Source organism: Anguilla anguilla, chromosome 13 (genome assembly GCF_013347855.1).
Source record: "Anguilla anguilla isolate fAngAng1 chromosome 13, fAngAng1.pri, whole genome shotgun sequence".
Lineage (NCBI taxonomy): Eukaryota > Metazoa > Chordata > Actinopteri > Anguilliformes > Anguillidae > Anguilla > Anguilla anguilla.
In genome coordinates, this window is record NC_049213.1 from 23,817,622 (window position 1) to 23,843,198 (window position 25,577).

Consider the following 25,577-nt stretch of genomic DNA (forward strand, 5'->3'; position numbering starts at 1 on the left):
ATGTATGCATCCAGTATCTGAACATGATAATAGGCTGGACCTGAGAAGTTATTCATTTTTAACTGAAACCCAGATGACCAGTCCTTAAATGGCAAACACCACTCAAATAAAGCCCAGTATAAACAATAGCACACAAAACACAGCCAAGGAAAGCCCCCCATCTACTTGGCTTGCCCTCCCTACATACCCTGACCTTTGCCCCTTGCCCTGTGGGAAACAGTGTCACAGTGCCCACAGTGACCTCTGACCTCCAGAGGACCTGCTCAGTGATTGCAGCTGTGGGTCCTGTCAGCCTTGTCAAGTCTTGTGGAGATTGTGATTTGATGATTTAGATTTTGAACTGTAGTTTGTACCTACCTACTTAATTCTCAGTAAGCTGCCCTGCATTAATTTGTCAGAGGAAATATTCTTAATAATGGTAACAGATCCAGCCCCGCACGCACACTTTATTCCCACTCCAGCTATTGGCTGACAATGACATCACTTTATTGTTGCTTTTCTTAGAAAAGCCCAGGGACCTTGAGATTCACTGATAAGCAACACAAAGAAAGGACATGGGTGCACATGCATGTGCGTGTGCGTGCACACACACACACACACACAATGAAGAAAGCTTTATAGCCAGTGTCCCCTAACACACACACACACACAAACACACACACAAACAAACAAACAAACACAAACACGGAAAATGAAGAAAGCTTTACGGCCAGTGCCCCCCAACATACACCACCACCCCACCCCACACCCCACACACACACACACACACACACACAAACACAGCTGAAAAGAACAAAAGAGAACAAAAGAGAAGCCCCCTATTGAAATTTTCATCCCATTAATGAAGAGCACAGCACATATCCATGGAGAGTCCAGTCTATTGGGGAAGAATAGGGGCAGTTCTGCTTCTTCTCCATGCATTGGGGTGGGTGCTCATGACTCAACATGTTCTCATCACAACGGGAGCAGCCTGAAACGTGCTTCATCAATGGCACGCTCAGGGCCAAGGCAAACAAAAGGCACTGGGCTTTTCAATAAAAGCACAGGAGTAAACAGGGCACTTTAAATCAGCATTAACAGATAATGTACATAGCAGGGGAGAGGACAAGGATAAGACCTGACAAGAAGTCTTATCCTTGCCCTTACCAATTTCGTGAGAGAAACTTTACGAGAAACACTTATTTTACTCTGTAGGTCCATATATTGCCCTTCCCCCGCCTTTAAAAATCTTTTTCTCTCCAACCGTTCACTTTGACCAAAGGGAACTGCTGTGTACCAATTCAATTTATTTAGCAATTAACTTTCAAAGAACATGATTTTACAAAAATGAAACTAAATTCACTAACAGATCAAACAGTCTGTGCAGCAGCAAGCAGGGGCGCCCTCAATAAGAAAGGGGTTAGCAATGTGCTTGCAGGTGCAAAAAAACAAACAAAAAAATGCTTCACCCTCGAGACATTCCTCTCCTACCCCTTATAACACTACACACCTGGGAAATGATGTTCTCAGTCTAGTGTGTGAAAACCATGCCACTAGGGCTGCAATGGAGACGAGGAGAAAAGAGTGACAGAAAAGCGCATGTAACACAAAAGACAACCACAGCACAGCAGCAAGCAACTGCCTCAGCAAAGGGAGCTATACCACACTGACAAAAGAGCTTCTGTGTCAACTGACAGCCACTCCTACTCTCCCAGGCAGGTTTGGGCATCTGTTACCTGTACGCCACAAGGACAGCAGCAGCAAAGACTTCATCTTTCCTGAGGTGGAACCTATCCCTTTTCAATACCTCAGGCCAGCAACCTGTTTGACGTTCATGCTGCAGTAGCCATACTGGAAGGCTCGAAACAAAGACAGTACTGGAATAATGACAGAAACCCTGAAACGTTTTCCAATTAACCTTCCTCTTCACAATTTCTACCTCTTGTTGATACGCAGATCCTCAAATGTTTTGCCTCTCTTTAATTTTGTAAGGATTTCAAAGCAGAACTGACTTATATGGACCAAGTCTTTCACAAAGTACAGCTTCATAGATAGAAATGGCAAAAAGGGGGGTGCTAAGGAATGTTAAAGTCAGTATCACAGAAGAGGATAACATCTTGCTGCAGTTCACACCCAGAAGGAAAAGAAAGAAGTCATTCAGAGAGGCTAATCTAATTGGGCTCCTTTTCCCTTTTTCAGGGTTGGAGGGCTGGTGGCCTTTTGGTTTTCATCCAATTCCAGCACCACCTGATCCAGCTCATCCCTGCAGTGACCGAGACCAATCCAACCTTTCATCCCACTACTTAAATTTTTTTTCAACTTCAAAGTAGACTGTCGAATATAAGGACTGCAGGGTTTGCGACAAAGGTAACTGGCCCAGGCTGTCTCTGCATACCTGCCTTCAATCCATCCTGCATGAGAATTCCACCACAGGCCTCTCCGGAGTTCTTCTAACCCTGATAGCAATTGATGGTCACTTTCACGTAGCTCTCTACCAGATTTGAAAGACTCTATTCACGGTGACCCGCACAGCAGCAATTGAGGCTAAAGAAGTAGGTCCAAGAGTCAGGGAGCCTGCTTTGTGTGCTTCACTAGCACAGGCATTCTGAATGTTTGTCATAAATGCAAACAAGCAGGCAGAGTTTCTGGGTGAGCGATGCTGGTGCACCATTGTGGAAACAGGTTGGGGTGTATTGTGTCTGAAACAAAGAGGCCAGTGCAACCACAACAGTGACATCAGCGCTGCTCAAAACAAAAACACAGCAGGGGGAGAGACCGCAAGGTTCCCCATTCCTCTTTCACCAAGACCTACGAAGGAGAAGGAAATCCCTCTCAAACATGCAAGAAGAACATGCAGTGCGCAAAGCAAAATGAAAACATCCTGCAGGACCCTATATTAAACTAACTTGCATCATACCGGATATACTTATAAGGGAAGTGTTCCAGAAAAATAAAACTTTTATAATGCTTAAAAGTGAATTTGCCTGATTAAAATGTCGTTATTTTACATAATGTTGTGTATCAGAAGACAGAATCTTTTAAAAGGTTTCTGGAATAACTCAACTGCTATCAGAAAACATATTGGAGGAAAAGGGCCTATCTGAATGCACACTGCCAAGCAGTGCCAAGTTTATGGCCTCATTTATAAATGCAGGTTTAGTCCAAACATGTAATTCCGAAAAATACACATTTTCAAAATACGGTCCTCTGGGTTAACTCTTTTTGGGGAAAAAACCTGTGACATAATACAGTAAGATGTAGGCTATAACTCATTTACCTTGCATTATGATTTATTTCCAACACAGATTCCTACATACCTTATGCTCAAAACAAACCCACTTCATTCAGACATTTCCCTAACTTGAAAAGTCATTACTTTACAATATCTTACAACAGTCTGGCAAAAAGACGAACCCTGCTATCAGAAGCTATACCATTACAATTTTCACTGCAATTAGGCCTATAAAAAAGCAGCAGAACACAGGTCCTTTCTGGAGCCAATGTAATTAAAATTAAAGAAATTAGCAGAAGTTTTTTTGCAAATTCATATGGTAATTATTTATCCCTGTGACTGTCATCTCAATCAGGCTAAATTGAAGATTGATCTATTACCTAATCTTAGCACAACCTTTCTGCAGATAGGAATTTTGCAAGATGTGGATGTAACAGACAAGAATTCTCACTTCTTAGAACTTCACACTTCCACACAATAAAGCCCCAACCTTGTGTCATTTTCCATTTTTCTCCTTCTGTTTCCTGCCAATTTCATCATTACAAATGCTCCAGTCCCGCATCAATAATTCTTCCCATTGGACATTTAGCTACATCTTCTGCCAATAACAGCATCTGATCAAAGTATCCAATTTCAGGATACTCGGATACACAGGCAAAATGGTCATACAAGGAACTGCACGTGACGCTATTTCAGCCAACAGAGCACGTCTTAAAGAACTTTGCGGTCACCATTACACTGTTTGAATAATTTTGGGGGAAATACAGCCACATTTTATACAGTTTCGATTTTGGCATTTTGACAGAGTTTAATGTTAGCTAGCTTACTAATGGTACCTGCTGTCATTGACTAAGTCAGCAAAGCGAGTGTAACGTTAGAGAAGATGGCACCAAAACGAAACACTGAAGTCTGTCTTGCGATTCGGTCCAGTAGGTAAGTACCGGTCTTATGAGAACCAGTGCCACAGTGCTACCGGGTTTCGGTACCCAACCCTATTCATAACTCAAACCGCTACATGACTACAAGGTAGGCCCTAGAACCTCAGACAGCTATTGCAGGCTTCGCCCAGCCAAGGGCTTGTTCTGCGGGGCTACAGCCGGGTACTATTGGAGTCATTCTGCAATAATGGTACACGCAGTGATCAAAATAATCAAGCATATGGCAGTCAATTTGACCATTTGTGCCCATTTAAGTAGCTAAGTGTTTATGACTTTATTTCCTTATGCAGTATTGAAATTCAAATTATATCATAATGTTCAACACATGCATTTAGGAAGAGTCATAAAGGGGGACCCATATGGTTTCCATGACTACAAGTTCATCAATTTTGTTAAAGTGACATTTCTGGAGTGAAAATATCATTTCACTCCAGAAATGATATTTTCATACTTGGCTGTCAAGTTAATTTTATAAAAAGTACATGTTTTTGTATATTTGCAACTTAAAATAAGTATTAATTGTAAAATAGATACTGTAAATAGATAAATACATTTAATACTTTATTATCCCCATGGGACAATTTCCATAGTAGCAAATTATATTCATATTTAAAGACATTTAATACCAATAATACCAATAATATTGAATCATTACGAATCTATCCAGACATATGTTTGCCCCATTAATGTACGGTATGTTTGTGGGTCAGTAAAGCAAAGCCAAATAAGTTATTATTATTATACATTTTATTCATGATGTGCTTTTCATACACCCAAAGCACTGGATGCAGACTGTTTAAACATGTAGTGGCAGTGGCAGACCTAGATTTTTCTCGTTTTAATTAATGACTTATAGACAATGGTTTGTGTGGGCAACTTGGCATTTTTGTTATTGAAATAACACTTTACACTTTATAATCACTAGCAAAGCACAGGGAGCCATATTGCTCAATTATAAGACTGTGTATGGCCCATAATGAGACACTACGCCAAAACATGCTTGAGGTTCTGGTTAAACAAGAAGCCAGTAATTCTGGAATATGCTACAGTGTATAAACCATTATGTTCTTGCACTGGGGATATTACTAAAGGCAATTAAACTGAAGGTGTGGTCACTAAACCACCCCGATCATCAGCTGAGAAAGTAAGCGTCTATATCAGCACAGTTCTCCAGCAATCTAACCTTAAACAGTCATGTGTTCACTTTACAGCCAAATTTCACTGCAGACACTTTACTTGCCTAAGCATTACTGTTACTCTTACAAATAGCTATGTTAGAATTTCCACCCACAGAGGCACATAGCGCGCACATAAACGAGACATACATACAGACAGACAAGGAGAGCGAGAGAGAGAGAGAAACTTAAAATGGCCATGGGTCTGACCTCTGACACTTTAACTTACGTTTCTCATCATCTGCATGTACTAAAGATGCTGCTCTTGATAGAACATCCAAAGGTGTTTCCATTCTTGGAAGGACCCTGTGAGTAAGTAAAACGACACTTTACAAAGTGCTGCCAGTGAGAGGTGGGTTATGGTTCAGTTAGATAAAGCGTTCTCTATTATTTAAAAGTGAAGCATAGCTAGCAACCATTTGCTGATCTACAGACGTAACATTCAATTCAGTTACTCGAGCGTATGCAATGCAACTGACGTTAAAAAAAGTTAATATAAATGTTGTACACATTATTTAATACGAAATCTAATCAAATGTTTTAAGACAAAATGAGGGAGCTGTAGTCAGAAAATGTTTCAGAATCACTGAATGAAGTAGGCTAAAGCTTGAAAGAATACAGAGCAGTTTCGCGTCGTTTCGCTTCCCACACTCAACATTCCAGAGATACCAATCCTACTACATTCTGAAGGCAAACGACTTTTAATCAGTACTAGATATTTTCACGTGTTCCAAATGAAACGAGAATGTAACAACACAAAATGACTACCCATATAGGCTAAAAACTTGGGCACAACTAACAAATAACCTAGATAACTAAGGTTAACTAACAGGATACGTCTTGGCGACAAATGATCTCCCTTGACAACTCCGACATACTCGTTAACTGCCGTTTCAGGCAAGTGTCGTCAACTGTAACTTTGAATTTTTTCTTACTGTTTTTAACACCATTCAAGGATACCACATAACAAAACAAAATGATAAGCGTTGCGTGTTTTGACTATAATTACAATCTACCATGCTAGCAACAACATACAATTTCACAACTATTTGCGTAATTTTATGTACAAAGGCTGCTATAAACTTCACTACACTCGTGGATCAGTAAACAGATAATTACTGCCAACCATCGCCATGAACCCCTAGAAAAGTTGTAGAAAATGTTGCTTTACATTTACAAACTATCTTTTATTGAGTAAGTTTGGTAACAGTAGTAACCTTTACGCTGAGTCTAACGATCTCCGCTTTAACTGTTTGTTTGCATAGTACTCTGCAAACCTACATTGCATTGATAGCTGCAGTTTGTTCCGTCTTTCTATGCAAGCCTGTTGCAATCGGGACAGCAGCTAAATTGGCTAACTAGCTACATACCACCTTGTAGCGCCACTGTGGTTTCTTGTTATTTCGCCGATGACTTCAGGATTGGGGAGAAAGTCCAGAGAAATCTCGAACCACGAAGAAATTCACAGACTGTATCCCGGAGTATAAACTATGGCTAGGCGCTTTTACTGACTTGGGAACGCGCAGTGAACAAGCAGGAAAGGAAGAATGTGAGGAATGATGGAATTCTCTTCCTAGCAGGTGGTGAAAGTGAAGAATTCTCATTGGTTTAGGCTACGAAATGAGATCAGCATGCATTATGTTAATGCGCAACTGACATCACATCCTTTGCAGGTACTAGAAAATAAGGAAGCTATATTCCCTGTAGTTAAGCGAGAAGCATGGTTCAGTAATGTCTCGAAGTAGCCGCTGCGTTTTCTTCGTCCCATGTAAGTCTTAATCCAAGAACGCATATCTTTCAATGGATGCACAGTCATTTGCAGGTAAATATATTACACAAGAATCGTGGTTTACTCAGACGGGGCAGTGCGTCAACATTAAAATAGCCTACGAAATACAAATCAAAAATTCGTTTGTAATGACTAAATCCAACCACAATGAGCTCCATACTTTTAACTTTTGGATTGATCTTCAAAGATTTTCTGCACATTGCACATCAAAACGAGTATTACAGTAAGCAGCATATGCCATTATGCTTTTAAATGAAGCCAAAATTCCCAGCTCGTATCAGTGGAGTACGATAACAGAAATGTATGGATTATCATGATCATCCCCTATCAACACCTAATTTCTTCTGCACATATATTGTCTTAAATGTGGGTCATGTGCCATGTCATTCCGAGGGCACCATTTCAGGTGTCACTTGCAACTGCATACACTAAAATTGAATCTTGTGTTTCACTTCATATATTATTCTATTCAGATATGCATCCTGTTGACAGCAACAATATGATTATATATATACATAACGAACAGGACCTAAATGAAATTTACATGGGTTAAAACAGGCCTAATGGATTCCAAAATATGAAATAAAAATGGAATGAAGCCTAAAATGTTCTGTGTGCATTTGAATGATTTCAGGCACTTCCTAGATTTAGGGTTTTTTTTCCTCTTACGGAAGAGAAAATTCTCTCAGGAGGATTGGAAAGTACAAGAACATGACTCATATTTTTGGAGCAACATATTTTTTTCCCCCCACTCTATATATGCAATCCATTTTTTTTTTTTTTTAATCCTAGGAAAAGTTTTGGAAATGCAATGAACAATAAAATAATCTCAGGGAAAATGTCCTCCAGATCAAAGTGATCTACATCTTTACACAGATATGCATGAACACACACATAGGGTGAAAAGAGGGAATTTAATTGCTAATTTATACAGCAGTTTGTTAAAGCAGACATAGTGGCTCAAGCATCATGGTGACTTCCTTCTCCAGCCTTTCCACATTTTCCACACCTTTTTCGTACTGTATGAGAATGTTTTCATCAGCCCTGAAGGAAGCAAAAAATAAAATTAATTTCACATATTACCCAATAGGTTTTTGCCATCGTAGCCTTTCCTAACATAGCTAAAAGGAGCAGTAAATAATCCTGTAAATACTTAAAACCAAAAAACATTTCATTACATCACATACATTTTAACACTTATCCAGAGTGACTTGGAATGCAATGGAACATAAATACATATAAAATAGGACAAGAAAAGACCCGCACACTTGCCTAATGCTCCAAAAACAACAGATCATTGTATTTATTGAGCCATGAGAATGGTTAACGTTTCGACCGCATCGGTCTTCGTGAGAACATGGGTTCCTTTTCAAACGGTGTGAGTTTTAAATTGACCTGTCTCCCATAGGTGAGTGAGGTGTGCTCCTCCCATGTAAACTTCAAGGGTGGTGCAAAAACTATATGTCAATGTTGTACACTTAATGGTAATGCATGTAACAAATTCTGTACATGACTGAATAGGTATCAACAGGCATGTCCCAACACACCCTCTTTCAGACAGGAAATGACTCCATGTTATCATGTACCATGAAGTGTACAACATTATGTCATATGGTTTCTGCACCACCCTTGAAGTTTACGTGGGAGGAGCACACCTCACGCACCTATGGGAGACGGAGGGAGTGAGTTTTAAACGGACCTGTTTGAAAAGGAACCCATGTTCTCATGAGGACCGATGTGGTCGAAACGTTAACCTTTCTTATGGTTCAATAAATACAATTTATTTTTGATTTTATTTTTTATTATTTTTTGGAGCATCAAGAGAGGGTGCAAGACTTTTTTTTTAACCTATTTTACATGTTCCTGTGACCCAGCACCTGGTGCTAGTTTTTTGGTGTGAATTTGTTCTAACACAACAAATGTGCAACAAATGGGGACGGAGTGTGGCACAGTGGGTAAGGAACTGCGCTTGTAACCGAAAGGTCGCAGGTTCGATTCCCGAGTAAGGACACTGCCGTTGTACCCTTGAGCAAGGTACTTAACCTGCATTGCTTCAGTATATATATCCAGCTGTATAAATGGATACAATGTAAAGTGCTATGTAAAAAAGTTGTGTAAGTCGCTCTGGATAAGAGCGTCTGCTAAATGCCTGTAATGTAATGAAATGTAATGCATCCGCCAGAGCAATATTACCAATAGTGCTATACCTTGCTAATAACATTCTCAGACGAGCAAGTGTACGTGTAACGCATCTAATGAGTTTATAATGCAGTTATTTTATGTACTATTATATGTACATTAAAAATAAAACCTTACACTAGAAACATTCATTTACACAGATTCACAGTGCACACGTCTTACCAGCAGTGACAATGCCTTTGGCACTCTGTGATATGCTCGAAGATTTCACTATTGATGATATTCCTAAGGAGAAAAAAATAAATACAAACATGAAAGCACTGAAAAGCTGTCAAAGCCATTTCTGCCACTATAATAAACTGTGGTTCTCTCCACTGTTATAGCAGGTAGGACAGCTTCTCATTTTTCTATTGTGTACAGTGGTGTGGTAATGTCATGTCAACAATGCGATCCAGAGGTAGTCCAAATGAGGGAGCACCTTAGAATAACAAGACGGGCCCCTATGCAATGTACACGTGTCGAGTAAGCAAAATATGAAAAAAATCAAGTATTTTTCACACTCCTGTACTGTACTCTAAGTGTTTTCACAACTCCTCACAGTAGTCCAAGTGTTTTCATAAATCTCTCTAGCGTCTGTCATTTCCTCAACATGCTGGGTGCGGTTTCTTGTGTGACAGGATTTTGTCCTAGCAAGTCAAGTATGTACTGACTATACAAGTGCGTCTACATCAAGTCTAAACATCTCAGTCTATAAACTAATTATAATTGAAAGGAGATACACACTGAAAAAAAATCAGCAGATCAACTGCAATTCAGCACTTGTAATAATTGCAGAAATGTCAGCAGCTACACGATAATTCTTTAAATTCAGAGCTTGAATGATCGCCGTTTCCACACGAAGCATTTATGAAGCGCTCACACTTGAAGGCCTTGCTCAGACATGTGCACAGTAAACCCGTGCACAGCCCTAGGCTGCAGGGCCTGGACATGCAGGCGGTGCGTCTCACCTTGCTGCACCACCAGCCCACAGTCAGGGTCCTGGGCCACCTGCAGCAGGATCTCCTCCACATCCCGGTTCTTCCCCGGCGGGTCCACCAGGCGGGTGATCCGCTGCTGCAGCGTCCGCGGCAGGGCCATCAGCTGGGTGAACTGCCCCTCGGGGCTTTTGTCCACCTGGAACCGAGAGCACAAGCGTTTCCTGAGGAGCGAGCGGCCGCGGGTTACCGTACAAGATTCTCTCTGCGGTCGTCAAAGAACAGCACGCACAGGGACCTCGACTAATGTAAGCTTCCCTACAAACTAAATGAAACTTGCACTTGCAACTGAATCTATGAACTCACGTAAACACATAAAGCATGGACAGGAAGGAGAGCTGCTTCCCCTCGCAAGTGCAGCTTCCATGAAAGGATGAACCTGATGATTCAAAGATAATTTAATGGCAGGATAAGATAAATGTGCAGCCGAGTTACTCAAGTCAGATGACCCCTCTTCGGCAAGGAAAGGGGTGGGGTGGATCAGGAGCACAACGATGTGAAATCTGACCCTGAGCCTCCCTCCCAGCTGCCCCTTTGTCACAGCTTGTAAAACACAGCCAGTTAGCTACACCCATCCCATCACAGCTACAGGTTCACCATCAAGGTGAGGAGGAGCAGACTGACACTGCAATTACAGCTACTTCAGTTCCCTCCTGACACGGTAAAACCAGCGCAGCAGACCAGGTGCTCAATCTTTATGCTCTCCCATCTGGTACATGTTCATTAAATGCCAGACACGCCTTTCTCTCTCCCACCAGCTTGAGAAAGGCGTAAGAGGAAACGCACACTGCCTTGAACTGCAAGCCTCACCTCCAGCTTCCCCTGCTGTGGCTTGTACACCACCTGTGGGCATTCCTGTAGGATGTGGCTGTACAGGATCCGGAAGTGTTGCAAGTTTTCCTTGACAATGTTTAAAACTTTAGATTTGTCTTCACCGATTACCATCCTGAAATCACCTGGAACCAAGACAGGAGGCTATTTCACAATCACACTCACAGTAACTGTTCAGACCTGTATCATACCATGGTTGCTGAATCACAAAAAAATTTGAAACAAAAAACATAAATGAAAAGGAAAGGTAAAAATATTTGTTACAACTGACTTTTGGCCTTGTTTTGGCGTGGGGTGTGGTTTAGAAAGGAGGGGCATGGTATCCCTTGAATGCCAGTTAATCCATGTCATGTGAACCACAGCAAACAGCTAATAGGCTTCTGACATGGTCCTCTGCCAACACACTCTATTTATGATGAAATGTAGTATTTTATCACCATAAGTAATCATAGCTACGCTTATATGTGTTGGGCCAATTTGGAGAGCTAGCCATGTAGCTAACAGTAGCTAATAGTGTAATGGTACTAAACACTGTAGCCTTCGAATAGTTGCGAAAGGTGGTGAGGTAAGGTAGCTAAAGCCAAAGCATGTTATACCTTAAAATATCTGGAATATAAGTCACAAAATAAACACCAATTTCAGAACAACAACCAAAAGCCAGCCCTCATTAGTCCTATACAGTATTTGATAAACACCATATGGCAGTACAGACACCATCTAACAGAACGGCTAATCAGGAATAACTACAGGGATGTGTCACCAGAGTAGGAGAGTCCTGCAATCTGGACGAAAAGGTCTTCCTCCGAGCAGCTCTCTGGAAGCATGAGGAAGGAAGCCGTAACCGCACTTTTCAGGTTGCCCACAAGGGCGGCACGAAGCTTTCCATCCTCACTCTGAAGCAGGATCTTGACCTAGAGCAAAAGCGCAACTGCAATTTTACCAGTTTACCTTCTATTGTTTGATTAATAAAATCTCAACAACATAAACAGTCTTTACAAATGAAAGAACTGAAAACATGGAAAGGAAATGAAAAGTGAACAATTGTAATGCTATGCTGCAATTTTACATCTAAACTAGCTCAAGTTGTCAAGTTATGAAGAATCCAAACAACTTTTACCCATTATAGTTTGTATTGTATATCAGCCATACTTTTGTAAAAAGCAGAAATAATCAGTGGCATGTGAAAGGGCATCAGCTGTAATGCCATCCAAAATGAAATAAAAAAACAAACAGTGCCCTCATTTGGTATTTTTCTGTAATTGCATCAACATTTCTACTTCCCAAATAGTGCAGGAAATGTCCTTGTTATATGAATAGACTCAGGCAGCCATGATCAACTTGGGAAAGCATGATGTATTGTCTGTGGTGCAAAACTACTGTATTGTAAAGACAGGACAAAAGGTGGGCGCTGTACCCCTATAATAGGCTATATGCATTTACCGGTTTTTGAAGTCTGCCAGCCACATACAAGGTCTTCCAGTGCAGTAAGTCGTCAATCAGGGAATCTGTGCTAATGACACCATACTTAATCATCTGTGATGTGACAGAAAAAAAGTTTGAGTTCTTGCGTAATTCTTCATGGACACTGCACAAACAATTCAACTGCATATGTATTTTACCTTTCCATTGCTTGGAACTAAAGTGTTGTAGTAAATCCCAGCTCCGTGATCATTCTGAATACTGCTAATCTGTTTTGGCCCAAGGTATTTAAGGAAAGAGTAATGTTTCCGATTTTGCAACAGATTCATTGTGTGCCAAGTGACTGGGTCATCCACAGCAAACACGAAGTCCAGCATGTTTTTCTGAAATAAAAAAAATATTGCACGCACTGTTATGTTCTTTCTTTTAAAGCAGCTTCACCACCACCATTTTCAGACAAAAACGTAAAAATACAACATAGCTATGAAAGTAGGAATGAGGTCACATTAACACTAATGTTAACTTGCCCTTTAACCAACGCGAAAAACGTACCCTAACTACAGCTGTGTTGTACCCAGGTGGTAGTCTTAAGACTCGTGGACTGTTAATTTAGTCGCCCAACAGATGGATGACTTGGTTTATATCACTTGAAGTTTACTCGTTTATTTTATTCAATATTAGGAATTTCAAGCGAGTTAGTAGTTAGCTCGCAAGCTAGTAAGCGCTTTCTTACCCCCATTTGTCCTTGGGTAGTTCCAGATTGTTTAAAAACACCGGATCCATAAGCAAACGCGAGGCTTATGTCCTGAGGAAACTGTGAAACAATTCTTCGGTAAAAGACACTTGTGTTCTGTAGGGCTGGGAGCGACATGGCAACACTGCATCCAGCCACAACCGTAAACAATTAAATAGGTAGCCTAGTTTACTACAGGACTGGAAATAACACTTGAAGACACGTGCATGGTTGCATGTTCCACATAATAACTGTAGCTAAGCCTGGACGCTCAGGTTAGCGTGTTAGCATGAAATACTCAAATTTAACGCTGTTCTCAGATCGCCATACTGCAACGTAACCTAGTTAGGAACAGATGTATAGAAAAAATTAAAAGTCGTTTAATGCTATAGTCGCAACATTTTGGTGCGCACAAGAAACAAAGGTCATTCAACTGTTGAAGATAGAAAAATATCAACTGGGGTTGACATTGTACTCCATTTCCCTACTAGTATCTTGTAGACGTGAGGTGACCATCATATTTCAGTAGTTCAAGAGCGAAAAAACTAGTCTTTGATTATAAATCTACGCCATCTAGCGACCCGGGGGATAATCCAAAACTGAACAATTACATTACAATGCAGGCTATGTTGTGTATGCTACTGATAGAGTAGAAGAAAATGGTATCCCCATCATTTACACGAGATGGTGAATTGCTTTTGCTTCTGTTTTATAGTGATCGTACTGCCTAGTTGCACGCATTACCATAGACTGCAAATGCGCGTAACGCTATGATAAATTGAACAGTTGCAAACGTCACTCGATTGTGCAAATATACAAGGCAAGCCTTGTACGAATTATCAACGACAGGCGGAAAGCTTGCAGTAGCCTAATATTGTAACATCGTTTAAATCGCTGATATTACAGACCGTCAGCTTGTGGTCGCGGACCAGTTGCTTGCCGATGTTGCCGTCTCGCAAACACGCGTTAATTATAGCCTATGGAACAACGCATGTATTACAGTCAATTGATCTCTCTTTTTTTTCAGAAAAGCAGTTGCCTTGGTCTATTGTAGTATGATCATAACTACTGCTTCCAGGCAGTGTGAAATTCGGCACTTATAGAGAACAGTGATATGACTTTCTTTCTTAAAGCACCCACTCCTGCTTTAGCTTTCCATTACAATTACACTTATTTGTTCCAACATTTTCCACTTATGCGCGTTCCTCATAATCAATTATTTTATTCTTTTTCGTTGTCTGTTAATGCAGTCTCTAGCCTAATCCTGTTTCTGCTCTCGGACGTCTTCAGAACCCCAGATCCCCATTTTAATACCTACTTTGTGTACTGTAATAAACGTGAATTTCCGTATCTTTTCCAAAGTATTCTCCGTTATTAGATGCTACTTACATTCCCTAATTTACACAATTATCAGGCATAAATGTATAATGCATCTTCATAACATCCGAATGTCTTCATGGTTTCATTTTAAACGGAATCTTGATTTTTCGGCCCATGAAACATTTTGCAGATTACATGCACATTTATAGCCTATTTGACTTGTGCAATAGGCTACCTTTTGTTTCCAATTTATCCTTTTTGGGACTCCATGGCTATTGCCCTGTTGTACCGGCTTCTTGGTAGCCATAATACCCACAGAGACAAATATTTCTGCCAGAGTCTGAATATATCAGTGCATTCTGTAACTTTAATTGCTTCTGGGTGCTCCACAAAAGACATTTCACACCACCCTGAGTTCTTCTTGGATAATGATTCTGCCACATGCTGGGTGGTCTGGGTGCAATTCGGACTTCGCGACATACCTCTTTTATCGCACTGGAAAAAGAATAAAGAATCCAGGCTCAGCCAGGCGTAAAATAAAGTAAGTTAATCCAAGACAGTATTTCAAATGGAGGGCTTTGCAGAATGCTGCAATCGGCTGCACCATATAATTCTTCAGAAATTTAAAACAAATGTGACTAGGAAGTAGTAATGCTGGCTATAGCTGGCCTGGGAGGAGGAGCAGGAAACTGCAGCACTTGGAAGTTTGGAGCTGGGACAGGAGATACTGTTCCATAGTAGGGCTGCTGGAGCATGTCCATGCTGTCGTTTTACCTACATATGATAACAAAAGAGATGGATAAACTTTATTAATCCCCAAGGAGGAAATTCATGGTATCACCAACAAGAGATATCCATAGACAGCATCACTGCACGCAAGTTATATAGATAGACAGATATATAAACAACAGAACAGTCATTCCACACCTTTTTATCTGAAGGCCCCAAAAATGATCACGCTATTACTGAAGACTTCTTACTTCAGTAAATTTGTTGACAATGTTACCCAATATTAGCAATTGTGATTCCATTATATTATGGATCTATATGAGACATGAAGCTAAGAAGCAACATATAAATGTATTTCACATTATAGCAATATTACCATTGTTTGCAATCGATTGTTAAACCAGGCAAAGTTTGTCTGACCTGAATGTATGAAACGTGATACATAATATAAGGAAATGTATTGTTTAACAAAATATTCTTAAACAAAAAATGTATTTACATCTTACTAAGGAAGACAGGACTCCTTCATGGATAGGTGTATTCTGTAACAGTCTGGAACCACTGTTATAGAATACACCTTTGTTCCATAGAAAAGCTGTATTTGGGAAAAGCCACCTCAGGGAACTGAATTTTTTTTAAATGCCAGAACCACAAGAGGATGCTGCTATTCTTGACAGATGAGCAAACTGTCTGTATCATTTATCCAATGCCATGTGCCCACACACCCACACAAATGGACTCTCTCTCTCTCTCTCTCTCGCTCCAAATCTCACCTCTCTCTCTATGTTTTTCTATGTAATTTTCTACCCAAATTTTACAGCCCTGTTGCTTGTTGACTGTTGTTCTGAGCCACTCAAACGATGGCCACATAAAAGTAAACATGAGGTTCCACAGCGAACAAAACACATTTGCATAATCAAATAGGATATTAAAAAGCAGATTATCCTTGTGCTTTTGTAATTTGCTGATGCATTTTCAGTCATTGGCTTCTATAATACATTTCATCTTTCGAGGAAAAAATAAAGCAGAAAACAAATAGCACCCTTCTCTAGGAGCATATTACTGCAATGATTGATTCTAAAACTAGGTAGATGCTGTTCTATTTTCCCTATTCAATTTACAATCCTAAATAATTAATTCTACTCTGCCAGGGCCTTCCCTAAAGAAAGCATAGCCAACAAAATCCTTGTTAGTTCAGACATAGATATGTGATGCAGAGGTGTATGAGCTGCACTGATTACATCACAGCTTATGCTGGTGTATTTATGATATATGCCTAGCAAGGATTGTACTGTTTCTCCCTGATGGAAGTAGCGCAGGCATATGTGACAGAGTAAGGTAGGGAAACACTGTGCAGTCAGGGGTAATGGCCTAAAGGCTACTCTGTCCTCTCCTTTTTCAGCACACAGAAGGAAATGCTGACAAATATAGACTGTAAAACACATGTATAAATCTGGACAAGACTGGCTTGCAATTCAGAGATTCAACACTCAAGGTACCTATGTAAAATGAGGAACAATCTCTGGGCTAAATTCTAATCTGTAACTGTAAAATTCTTCAGCAGTGATGTCTGTATTTGTCGCTGAAGCAAATATGTAGAGGGAAATAGAACGCTTTGATGTTCATCCACATCTTTGTGTTTGGGAAGTGCTCCTTTCTCAACAGCTTGTCTTTGAAAGAGAAAGGCATCATTTATGTCAGCTCACTGGATTTGTTATGTCTTCTCATTTTTTACATTTTTAAATTACATGAACACATTATCCACAAGTATATATGGAAGCAAACTCATATATGTGCCTGTAAAATGATAGTGTTTGGCAAAAAGATACGTAATGTTAGATTTAGTGCTAGATTTAGTTGAAAGCCTACGTTTAATTTGTAGTCCCAAAGCAGGTAAAATAATCAGTAAAATGAAGTGATATTATGCCATCCACCATGTTAAAGCTTGGCAGGGCATGCCACATTTCTATACAGACCTGAAAAACTGGCACTTTTCATGGTTTACTGAACTTGATTGATTAATTGAGCAGTATAACAAGACAGCTATGATCTTTCCCCATGATGTCACATTACAAACCTATATAATGGCATGGCAACTTAAAATACAAGATGACTTGAACCAATCATTCCCTTAAGAAAAGATATGAAAATTTAGTGATAAAACAAGAATTTAACATTGTCTGCGTGGCAAATTGTATAAGGCAGAGAAATATTTAAAAAAACATTTATAATTGCAATTTTCACACATTAATATTGATAAAGTCAGTTATTCATGTGGAGGATCATGAATAATTCAGCCTTCTCAGCATAATCCACAGGGGATTTCTAAGCAGTGAAATGTGCTACATGTAGGGTTGATTGATCAGAGATTAAAGTGGCTGAAGAAATGGAGCAGAACATCATAAAATGGTGGTTTAAGAGAATGGAGAAACAGCCATGAAACATGTGACTTGAACATTGATTACATGGGCTGTGTTACTTTGGCACTCGGTGGACTAGTCAGATTCAGATCCAATAGTGTACACATCTAATAATATTATTGGATGCACCCCCTGTGTCAGTTTTATTCCCTGGATTCATATTGCATAAATGCATGCAAATTACCTAGAAGTTCCATGTAGGATGGTAATTGCAGAAAACACCAACCTTTACGCACCAGACCTTTTTTAAATTCTACCCATGTCACATTCTTATAATAATACGACAAGACTCCCATACGCCTTAGGACTAGAATACAGAGCCTACTACCCTCCTAGCGCTTTATTCCCAAATGCAGCTTCCATTACAGCCCTGAAATGACCAAAGGGAAAGGATCATTTCAGTCTTAATCACGTGGTCCCTGATGCTTCTGCTTGTAAATTGACAGCAGCGGGAAGGAAATTTACGGAAGCTGACAAGAGCTGCCGCTGGAAGAATGAAACACGTTCCAGTGTTCTACCGAGATAGCGAGCACGTCGGCACATCTCCGCTTTAGCTGCTCCATCGAAGATCTGCTCCTATGCTCTTTTATTAAATCACAATGCCGGTGAGAGTCTCAGCACTCCGGCTGCTGTTGCCATGGTGATGCAGTCGCTGTTGGTTACTCACAATATGTTCAAACATGAAAGGAAGGTGGGAAATGAACAGCAGTTACCATTAATTAAATCTTTTCCATAATAAGCAAACAAAACATTTCATACAGAACACTGCCATGTTGCATTGAATTGAAGACTAGCAGTCAAACATTTGTTCATGTTGTGTACAAAAAAAAGGGGGGGGGGTACAAGAGATTTTCACCCATTTTATGCATTTGACGCATTCATAAAACATTCATACACAACTGTGAATGGCTTACAACTGTACTGGTAATCCATTTGCAATGGAAATTAATTCAGCAATGTGCTGGTGATGCATTTCAATTCATTAGAGATTAAATGCAAACAGAACTGGCAGTATATTGTAAATTTACTGTGGATATATTTGGAAATCCATTTTTAGTGCATCATCAAATTTTCATTCTGTTAAATTGTACTGTTTATTCATCAGTTTCCAGTAGGTATGAGATATTCCAGTTATGCTGACATATCACACTAAATAGTGCCTGCATTAGTTTATTTACCTCAGTTAGCATCAGTCACCCTTCTTAGGGTAGTATTGTCCACTTGCACAGAGAGAGAGAAGTTCTTGATGCTTTAGCTTAGATGCTTTATTTATGTGTATTTTCCCTTTTGTGGATGTCAATCTGTACTTAAGTGACTGCTGAAAACATTCTGAACAGACGTTTACCAGCCAACAAGCTTACCTCAAATAAATGATAAATACATTTTTACTCAAACTTTGCACAAGTTTGAGCAATGACATCTAATACAGTGTAGTCTCACTCTGAATAGTCAGTGCTCCTGTTCCCATATCTTTTGACAGCACAGACAAATAAAAACGCAAAAAGCAGTCTTGAAGGATTAAATTTTTAAAGATCTCATTCCTTTGCTACAACCTTTTTCCATAACTCAATTTACACAAGCCATAATGTTTCAGAACATTCCGCGCTGTTCCTTATTCCACCACCTTGTAGTGAACTGCATCCTATTCTAGGCCTCTCTACTTGCGATGTTTTCCTTTATCTCTCATTAGGCAGCAGTAATACTGTATGTTACAGAATGCTCAAGGAATTTTACTGGAATCATTATGCCATTTCCAGAGGCTTCCATGAAGTGGTTCCAATGAATCATGAATGGATGTAGCAAGCTACTGAGGTGTGGGTTTATCAAATCATAATTGTTTACACCTGGCATGCATTTGCTTTTTTAGTGAGAAAATATAAATTCATAAGCTGTACTGGACTGAAGACTCAGAGGAGCCACTCTGTTCATGTGCACTAGAAACATCCCTTTCCATTTAATGGTCCTTGCTAAAGTTGAGAAAAACAACAAATGTGGATTGTTCAGTAGATTTAGTAAGTTTGAAAATATAACACTGGTTTTAATTTAGACAGTCAGTCACTGTGTCAAATATGATGAATTGTGTTTTACTGCAACATTCTTTTTCTGTGTGTATAAGACTTGTAAAACAATTGTATAAAACTAAGGCTACAGAGGAGTTTCATGTTTCAGTTAACACTGAAATTGAACTGAGATTACTCTATGGTGAAGGTAATTTATTAGCTTTGTTTCATTACACTAAATTAATGACTGTTACTACTGGAGACATAATGTCTGAACTCCTGCTGCAGCTGAAATGCTCAGACAGTATGATTCAAATTCAGTCACTGTCCACTAGGCTACATTTTCCATGTAGATGGAGCGTTGCGAACCCTATTGACTACGGCTGATTATGTAAACAAGAGGGCAGTATTTTATGGGTAAATTCAAATGTCACAGCATATACTAGACCCAGAAACCAAGCACCTGTTGGACCACAGCTGCTAGCATGCCAGTTTTGTGAAAATCAGTGCTACAGTGGTCCACATGCAGCCGGACCGTTCAACAACTATTTTGTCTTCTCTTAACAGCTTTTCCTCATCTCCACTGCCTTGGCTCGACTGTTGCCCAGCAGACCACTGTAGTGCTGATTTGAAACCTACTGACCGGCCTACAGCTGGACCTATGGCTAGCCACTAGTGCACTACTGTATGCTGGCAAGTTGGGTGCATTTAGGAAACGTTTGGAAATCCTTGAGCAATTGAACACTGTTACTTCTCATTATCCTGGTTTGATCTGAGGATAAGTGCATTGATGAAGAACTGACATAATTTTAGTCTTGGTGTAAATTATAGTGAGGAAATTCAGGGAAATCAGCATTTACATTATTAGGCATTATTAGGCTTCCAGGCTTAGCAAGTGAGGAAGACAATTGTGTCTGTAGGTGTGGGCCACAGGAGACATATTTGCTCATTAGTTTGGTTGTGGATCCAGCAAGTAAAAGATATTGTGAAGTTGCTTGGTTTGATGCTGCTTGTTGCCTGTGGTCCTTGAAAGCACAAAGGAACCATGGAAAGAACAATATAGGTGCATTATGTGACAACACCTTACTTTGTAGGTCATGTGTTTCTGTGGGCTTGTTGTATCTTGGTTGTCACATAACCTTCAGATCTTGCGAAAAGCTTCATAATGGGATAACAGTTCAATCACTACACAACCATTGGCAATTGTTTGGGTCACAACACGTGCTCATTTTTAAAATGATTTTTGTACCATCTTCAGAACTTGTCCATACATAAAAATAAGTCCATACACTGGCATCTCTTTGATATGCGCATTAAGATATTCTTAATTATATTGTCTAGAGGCCATATTATGTACATATGACAAAAACATACATTGCCAAAGCAATTGCACACAGGTATAGAAGGTGATAAACTTACATCTGATGTACTCATGCTGTGCCATGCTCATTATCAATACAATGTGAGGTAAATTTATGTCACACAACCTTTTGAAGTCACATTCACTTTCAGAATGTGGCATCATTTATACTTAGTAAAATGATGCCACATTCTGAAAGTGTAATGCAGTGGGCCATTTGAGTGTGATGTTAATGTAATACTGAAATTATCCAAATAGCTATTGTGTTTACCAAAATTCAAAAGAAATAGAGTAAGGGCAGTTATGCCCTCTTGCAAAAGGAGGTTTTGACTTCTTGTTGCTCCGATTAAGCAGTGCAAAATATATGAGACCCACCCCAATTTACAGTAACAATATCAAGATACTAATTACAGTAACACAGAATTCAAAGAGTTTGTTTCATCAGAATGATGGATGATACAGAACTTCTGTATTGTTATACATTTAAGTTTATATTTTAAAAAATTATATTGTCAACTTTTCATATTTTCTCAATCACTCATGCAACTACCACGGCATTCTGTGTAACTGCATATATCCCCACATATCATCAATGGAAACCACGGGGTCCTTTTCATTGTTCTTCATCACTTCAACTGTATCCATTAAATAATTAAGGGAATCACCTAAAACCAGGGGAATCTGTGGTCATCCACCACCAGTGTTGACCCCTGATGAAGTTTTTTCATTACTGTATACTATACTATACTATACAGCATGATGTCTAGCATTAAATCAACAACAGTGCGCAAATATACCCTGAAGTATTATGTAGAATTGATTTTACATTGAATATTATTCTGTATGTATCATACAGCACCACCATATTTAAATAATTATGACAGTATCTTTATCATTGTTTGCTGACGATTGCACATGATTCTAAATATTGAATTTAAAAAAAAATTGCTTACGTTTCAGGCTGATGCTGACCCTTAGTCACATTTAGATTTCTTAGCCTAGCTTTATAGGGGCAGTCATTTTGGCAGATGTAATAAAGCTAAGTGCCTCCTATAAATATCAGGAGTCCTTCAAGAGTCCATCGTATCAGAAGTTATTTTTCCATTTTAAAACAAGGCCAGGGTTTATGACATTTGAAGAGCAGGAAAAATGTAAATCACATTAAATTACTGCTCTGTGTGCCTTACCTTTGAAACCTTTGGCTTTTCAAATAATACCTTTGAGTGAGATTCTGTCATATTCCAAAATTTTATTTGTTATGGAGAGAATGTGGCTTCTCAGTGCACCGTTAAATAAAAACATTTTCAAATTTTAATTTCAAGTTCAAATGAAACCAAAATATTTTTAAAGGAAAACATGATTTTTTAAAAAGTTTTTTTTAGTTTTCTTCTTCTGTTTTCAGTTCCTAATGATTGCGCAATAGTGGCCATTATCTTTGTTCCATGGCCCGCAGCCACTTCTATCCCACTCACCAGCTTTCCTCCTCAGCAGTTTTCTAAACAGTCAATGCATCTCATCCAAGCCGTTTTCCATTCAAACCAAAGTGGCCAGATGTAGCATTTACTTTGGTTATGCTGGTTCAGCTGTGACAGGAAAATAGGTTTTCATTAAGTGTGTTTAAATGAAAACACATCTTGAAGTGTAAAAATCCATCTTCAAATGTAAAAAGGAAACTACTGCAATCATTGCAGCAGCATCTAGGTTTAAAAAAAGACATCTGATGATCTAGGCAAATAAAGATGCCTGAGCATCTAAACAAATGAGTCCTTTGAATGTTTTCTATGCCATTTATCTGGGAAAAGAACTAATGTATCAAGAATTTTTGTCAGGAAGAAAGAGCATATTGAGCACAAATCCACAAGAAGGAACACATTCATGTTTTAAAAGCAATTTTTGTCTTGGTGGGAATGCTTGTTTTCAGAACACATCAATTTGATCCATTTCCTTTTGGAAACACTATTTGAAATGAAACACACACGCGCGCGCATGATCATGCACGCACGCACGCACGCACACACGCACCTTTAAAAGGTGATCAAGCTGAACTGGACAATTGTGGGACGCAGAGAAGAACGGTGCATTCAGACACCTAATGTACAAATAGGGGAAATGTGCCCAATCTGTTTATATTCTATGTCCCACCTCTGCTTTTATACAGCATTAACTCTTCATCAAGCAATCAAACACAACGAACCTGATATAGAACTCTTACAAAAAAAGTTATTACTGTGTGCTTCCCCCTCTACACAGAGTACTGTACAGACATCACTGGGCACTTTTTAAATACATAACACAAAATGAATTATAGCAAAAAGAGGGCCAACTATGGCAACAGATGGCACACCACCTAGAGTGAAAACAACATCTATTTCACCTATACTGATTTCAAATGCAATGCCATATAATTATACAGGAAAGGTGCATAATTATTTATAATTGACTGACTTTCATGATGTTAGAAATGGCTGATTAACATGTAGGAGGACTGTTCTGTCAAGTGTCTGGTTCATTAAAATGCATTTAAGTTGCTGATTGTGTCTGCTATGCTCGCTAAACACGTGTGCCTTTAATAGAACGGTGAAAATTCCTGACCTATTCGACCTTCACGGTGCATTCGCAGGGGTGTCAGGCTGGCTTGCTATTTTTAATGTCATGAAAAATTTAGGACAGGAAGAGCTTAGCATGTCAGCATGGATGCAGCTGTGGCTCCTCCCCGCCTGTGCTGATACTCTCTATCCGCCAGCCTAATTACCACCTTGCTGACTTGCACCTTGAGCCCACAATGTTGCCAAACTTAAACGACTTCCAACAGAGACAACAGCATTAAAACAATATGAGGTTTCTACAGGGAGGTGGTGTGGAGTGATAGATGATGAATTCTAGAGGGATCTATATTCAGTGATCTCTGTGCTGAAATAAACAAAGAAAGATCAGATATAGTGGAGCAGCAGTTATGGCACAACCTGCATCTAGCATTGCCAGTAACGACATCTCAAACTCAATCATAAAATAATAATGACTCAAAATGAAAGGCAAGCTGGACCAAATGGAATTTGGAGTCAGGCTTTGCTTGTTGTTGCCAGATGGATGGTTCCGGTGCTGTACAGAAAGTTCAGTAGAGTACTGCTCTCTCTGACTCTGCTGCTGCTTTCAGGTGTTCTCAGAAAGTTCAGTAGAGTACTGCTCTCTCTGAATCTGCTGCTGCTTTCAGGTGTTCTCAGTTCGGAACTTCTTCATGGAACCTGTGTCCGAGAGTTACATTCTGCATATTTAAATTCTATAAAAATCCAAATGCTATAATGCAATCAGGAATAATAGTATGCTGGTGCTCCTTAACTGTAGAATATGAGGGTCAAAGAGCATCTATGTGGTGAATGTGCTGAAAAGAATCCTCACCCATGGAAGATTTAGTCAATTAATTCAGGTTCTCCTCAGCACATGTAGCTGAAGGGTACTTTTCTTCACACCCAGAGACGAGCTCTGTGGAGTGCATCATAAATAAGACAGAGGCAGCAAACAGGGGAAGCCAAGCTGCATTTTGAATTATTGAACTCTGTTTCTCCCTCTCCCATGAAGCCAAAATGTGCTGCAGAGGGATGGCTGGTAGAAACAGAAATGACAGGACAAGAATGTAAAAAATACAAAAATAACTGATGAGGTTTATGCATAATGAAAAGTAAATGGAAATGATATTGGCCATTCAGATTAGTTTGCTCATTGATTAAAAGTCAGAATAGAATATGACCCCTTTTGTCAATTTTGATGAGATCTTTAACATCTAAGTTTTAAAAACCAAATTGGGACAGAATGTGTCTAATACTCTCAGCTGTTTTGGATGGTACAGTGTGCCAAGAGCATCTAATAATCTAATCTCCTCCACACTTGTGCTCGCTTGTGACAGAGAATGTTTGTCTTTCCATTCTAATTAACCCTATGTTAACAGCGTCCTACCAGTGAAACATGAAGAACCAGTCACTGAAAAGGCTGTGACATTTTCAAGAGGTGCAAAACATTATGTGAATGTTTTAAAATTGAAATGGAAGTAAACGGAATGTCTGGTTGCAGAATATTATAATGATTGTGACTGAAAGATAGAGAGAACTAAACAAGGCCACATAGAACAGAATAGATTAGAATAACTTTATTTTTCCCAAGAGGAACGTCAAGAATTTGTTTATTAGGTATTTATTTAGCTGTTTATAAAGCTATCATTGTCATCTTGGCCAAATTTAGTCATAATGTGGAAAAGACATCAATGTGTAAATAATAAATGGCATTTATTTTGATAATATGTAAACATGATCATTTAAATATTATATTTACGGCAATAATCCTCTTGAGCATCGAGGCTTTAATAAATTGCAAGAACGTTTTCTTTGAGAATGGACCCCCAAGCCTTCCTCAGCCATCCTGGCTTGAGGCCCGGTCGCTCTACTGAGACTGCCCTCATTGCACTGGAGCATTTCATTCTGCCAGATC

At 39.4% G+C, this 25,577-nt stretch overlaps 2 protein-coding genes across 4 annotated transcripts in view; both read right to left on the minus strand.

Moving 5' to 3' along the window:
- Nucleotides 1-6,917, minus strand: part of vgll4b (vestigial-like family member 4b) — a 40,918-nt gene extending 34,001 nt beyond the window's left edge. Inside the window, exons 1-2 of one of the 3 annotated variants that reach the window (XM_035388533.1) lie at nucleotides 6,698-6,917; nucleotides 5,554-5,630 (exon numbers count right to left, since the gene is read on the minus strand). In XM_035388533.1, the coding sequence (XP_035244424.1) occupies nucleotides 5,554-5,617 (64 nt within the window). In that variant the 5' untranslated portion in view covers nucleotides 5,618-5,630; nucleotides 6,698-6,917. Of the gene's footprint in view, nucleotides 1-5,553; nucleotides 5,631-6,694 lie in introns of all 3 variants that reach the window. The other 2 variants (XM_035388532.1, XM_035388535.1) reach the window with 2 other exon arrangements.
- A 1,091-nt stretch (nucleotides 6,918-8,008) lies between these two features.
- On the minus strand, nucleotides 8,009-14,110 carry tamm41 (TAM41 mitochondrial translocator assembly and maintenance homolog). Its single transcript, XM_035388530.1, has 8 exons — nucleotides 13,270-14,110; nucleotides 12,737-12,919; nucleotides 12,558-12,650; nucleotides 11,878-12,028; nucleotides 11,097-11,242; nucleotides 10,260-10,425; nucleotides 9,475-9,537; nucleotides 8,009-8,157 (listed from the first exon to the last, which is right to left on the minus strand). The coding sequence occupies exons 1-8, from the start codon at nucleotides 13,405-13,407 to the stop codon at nucleotides 8,081-8,083; spliced, it is 1,017 nt and encodes a 338-aa protein (XP_035244421.1). The 5' UTR covers nucleotides 13,408-14,110; the 3' UTR covers nucleotides 8,009-8,080.
- Between the last annotated feature and the right edge of the window lie 11,467 nt (nucleotides 14,111-25,577).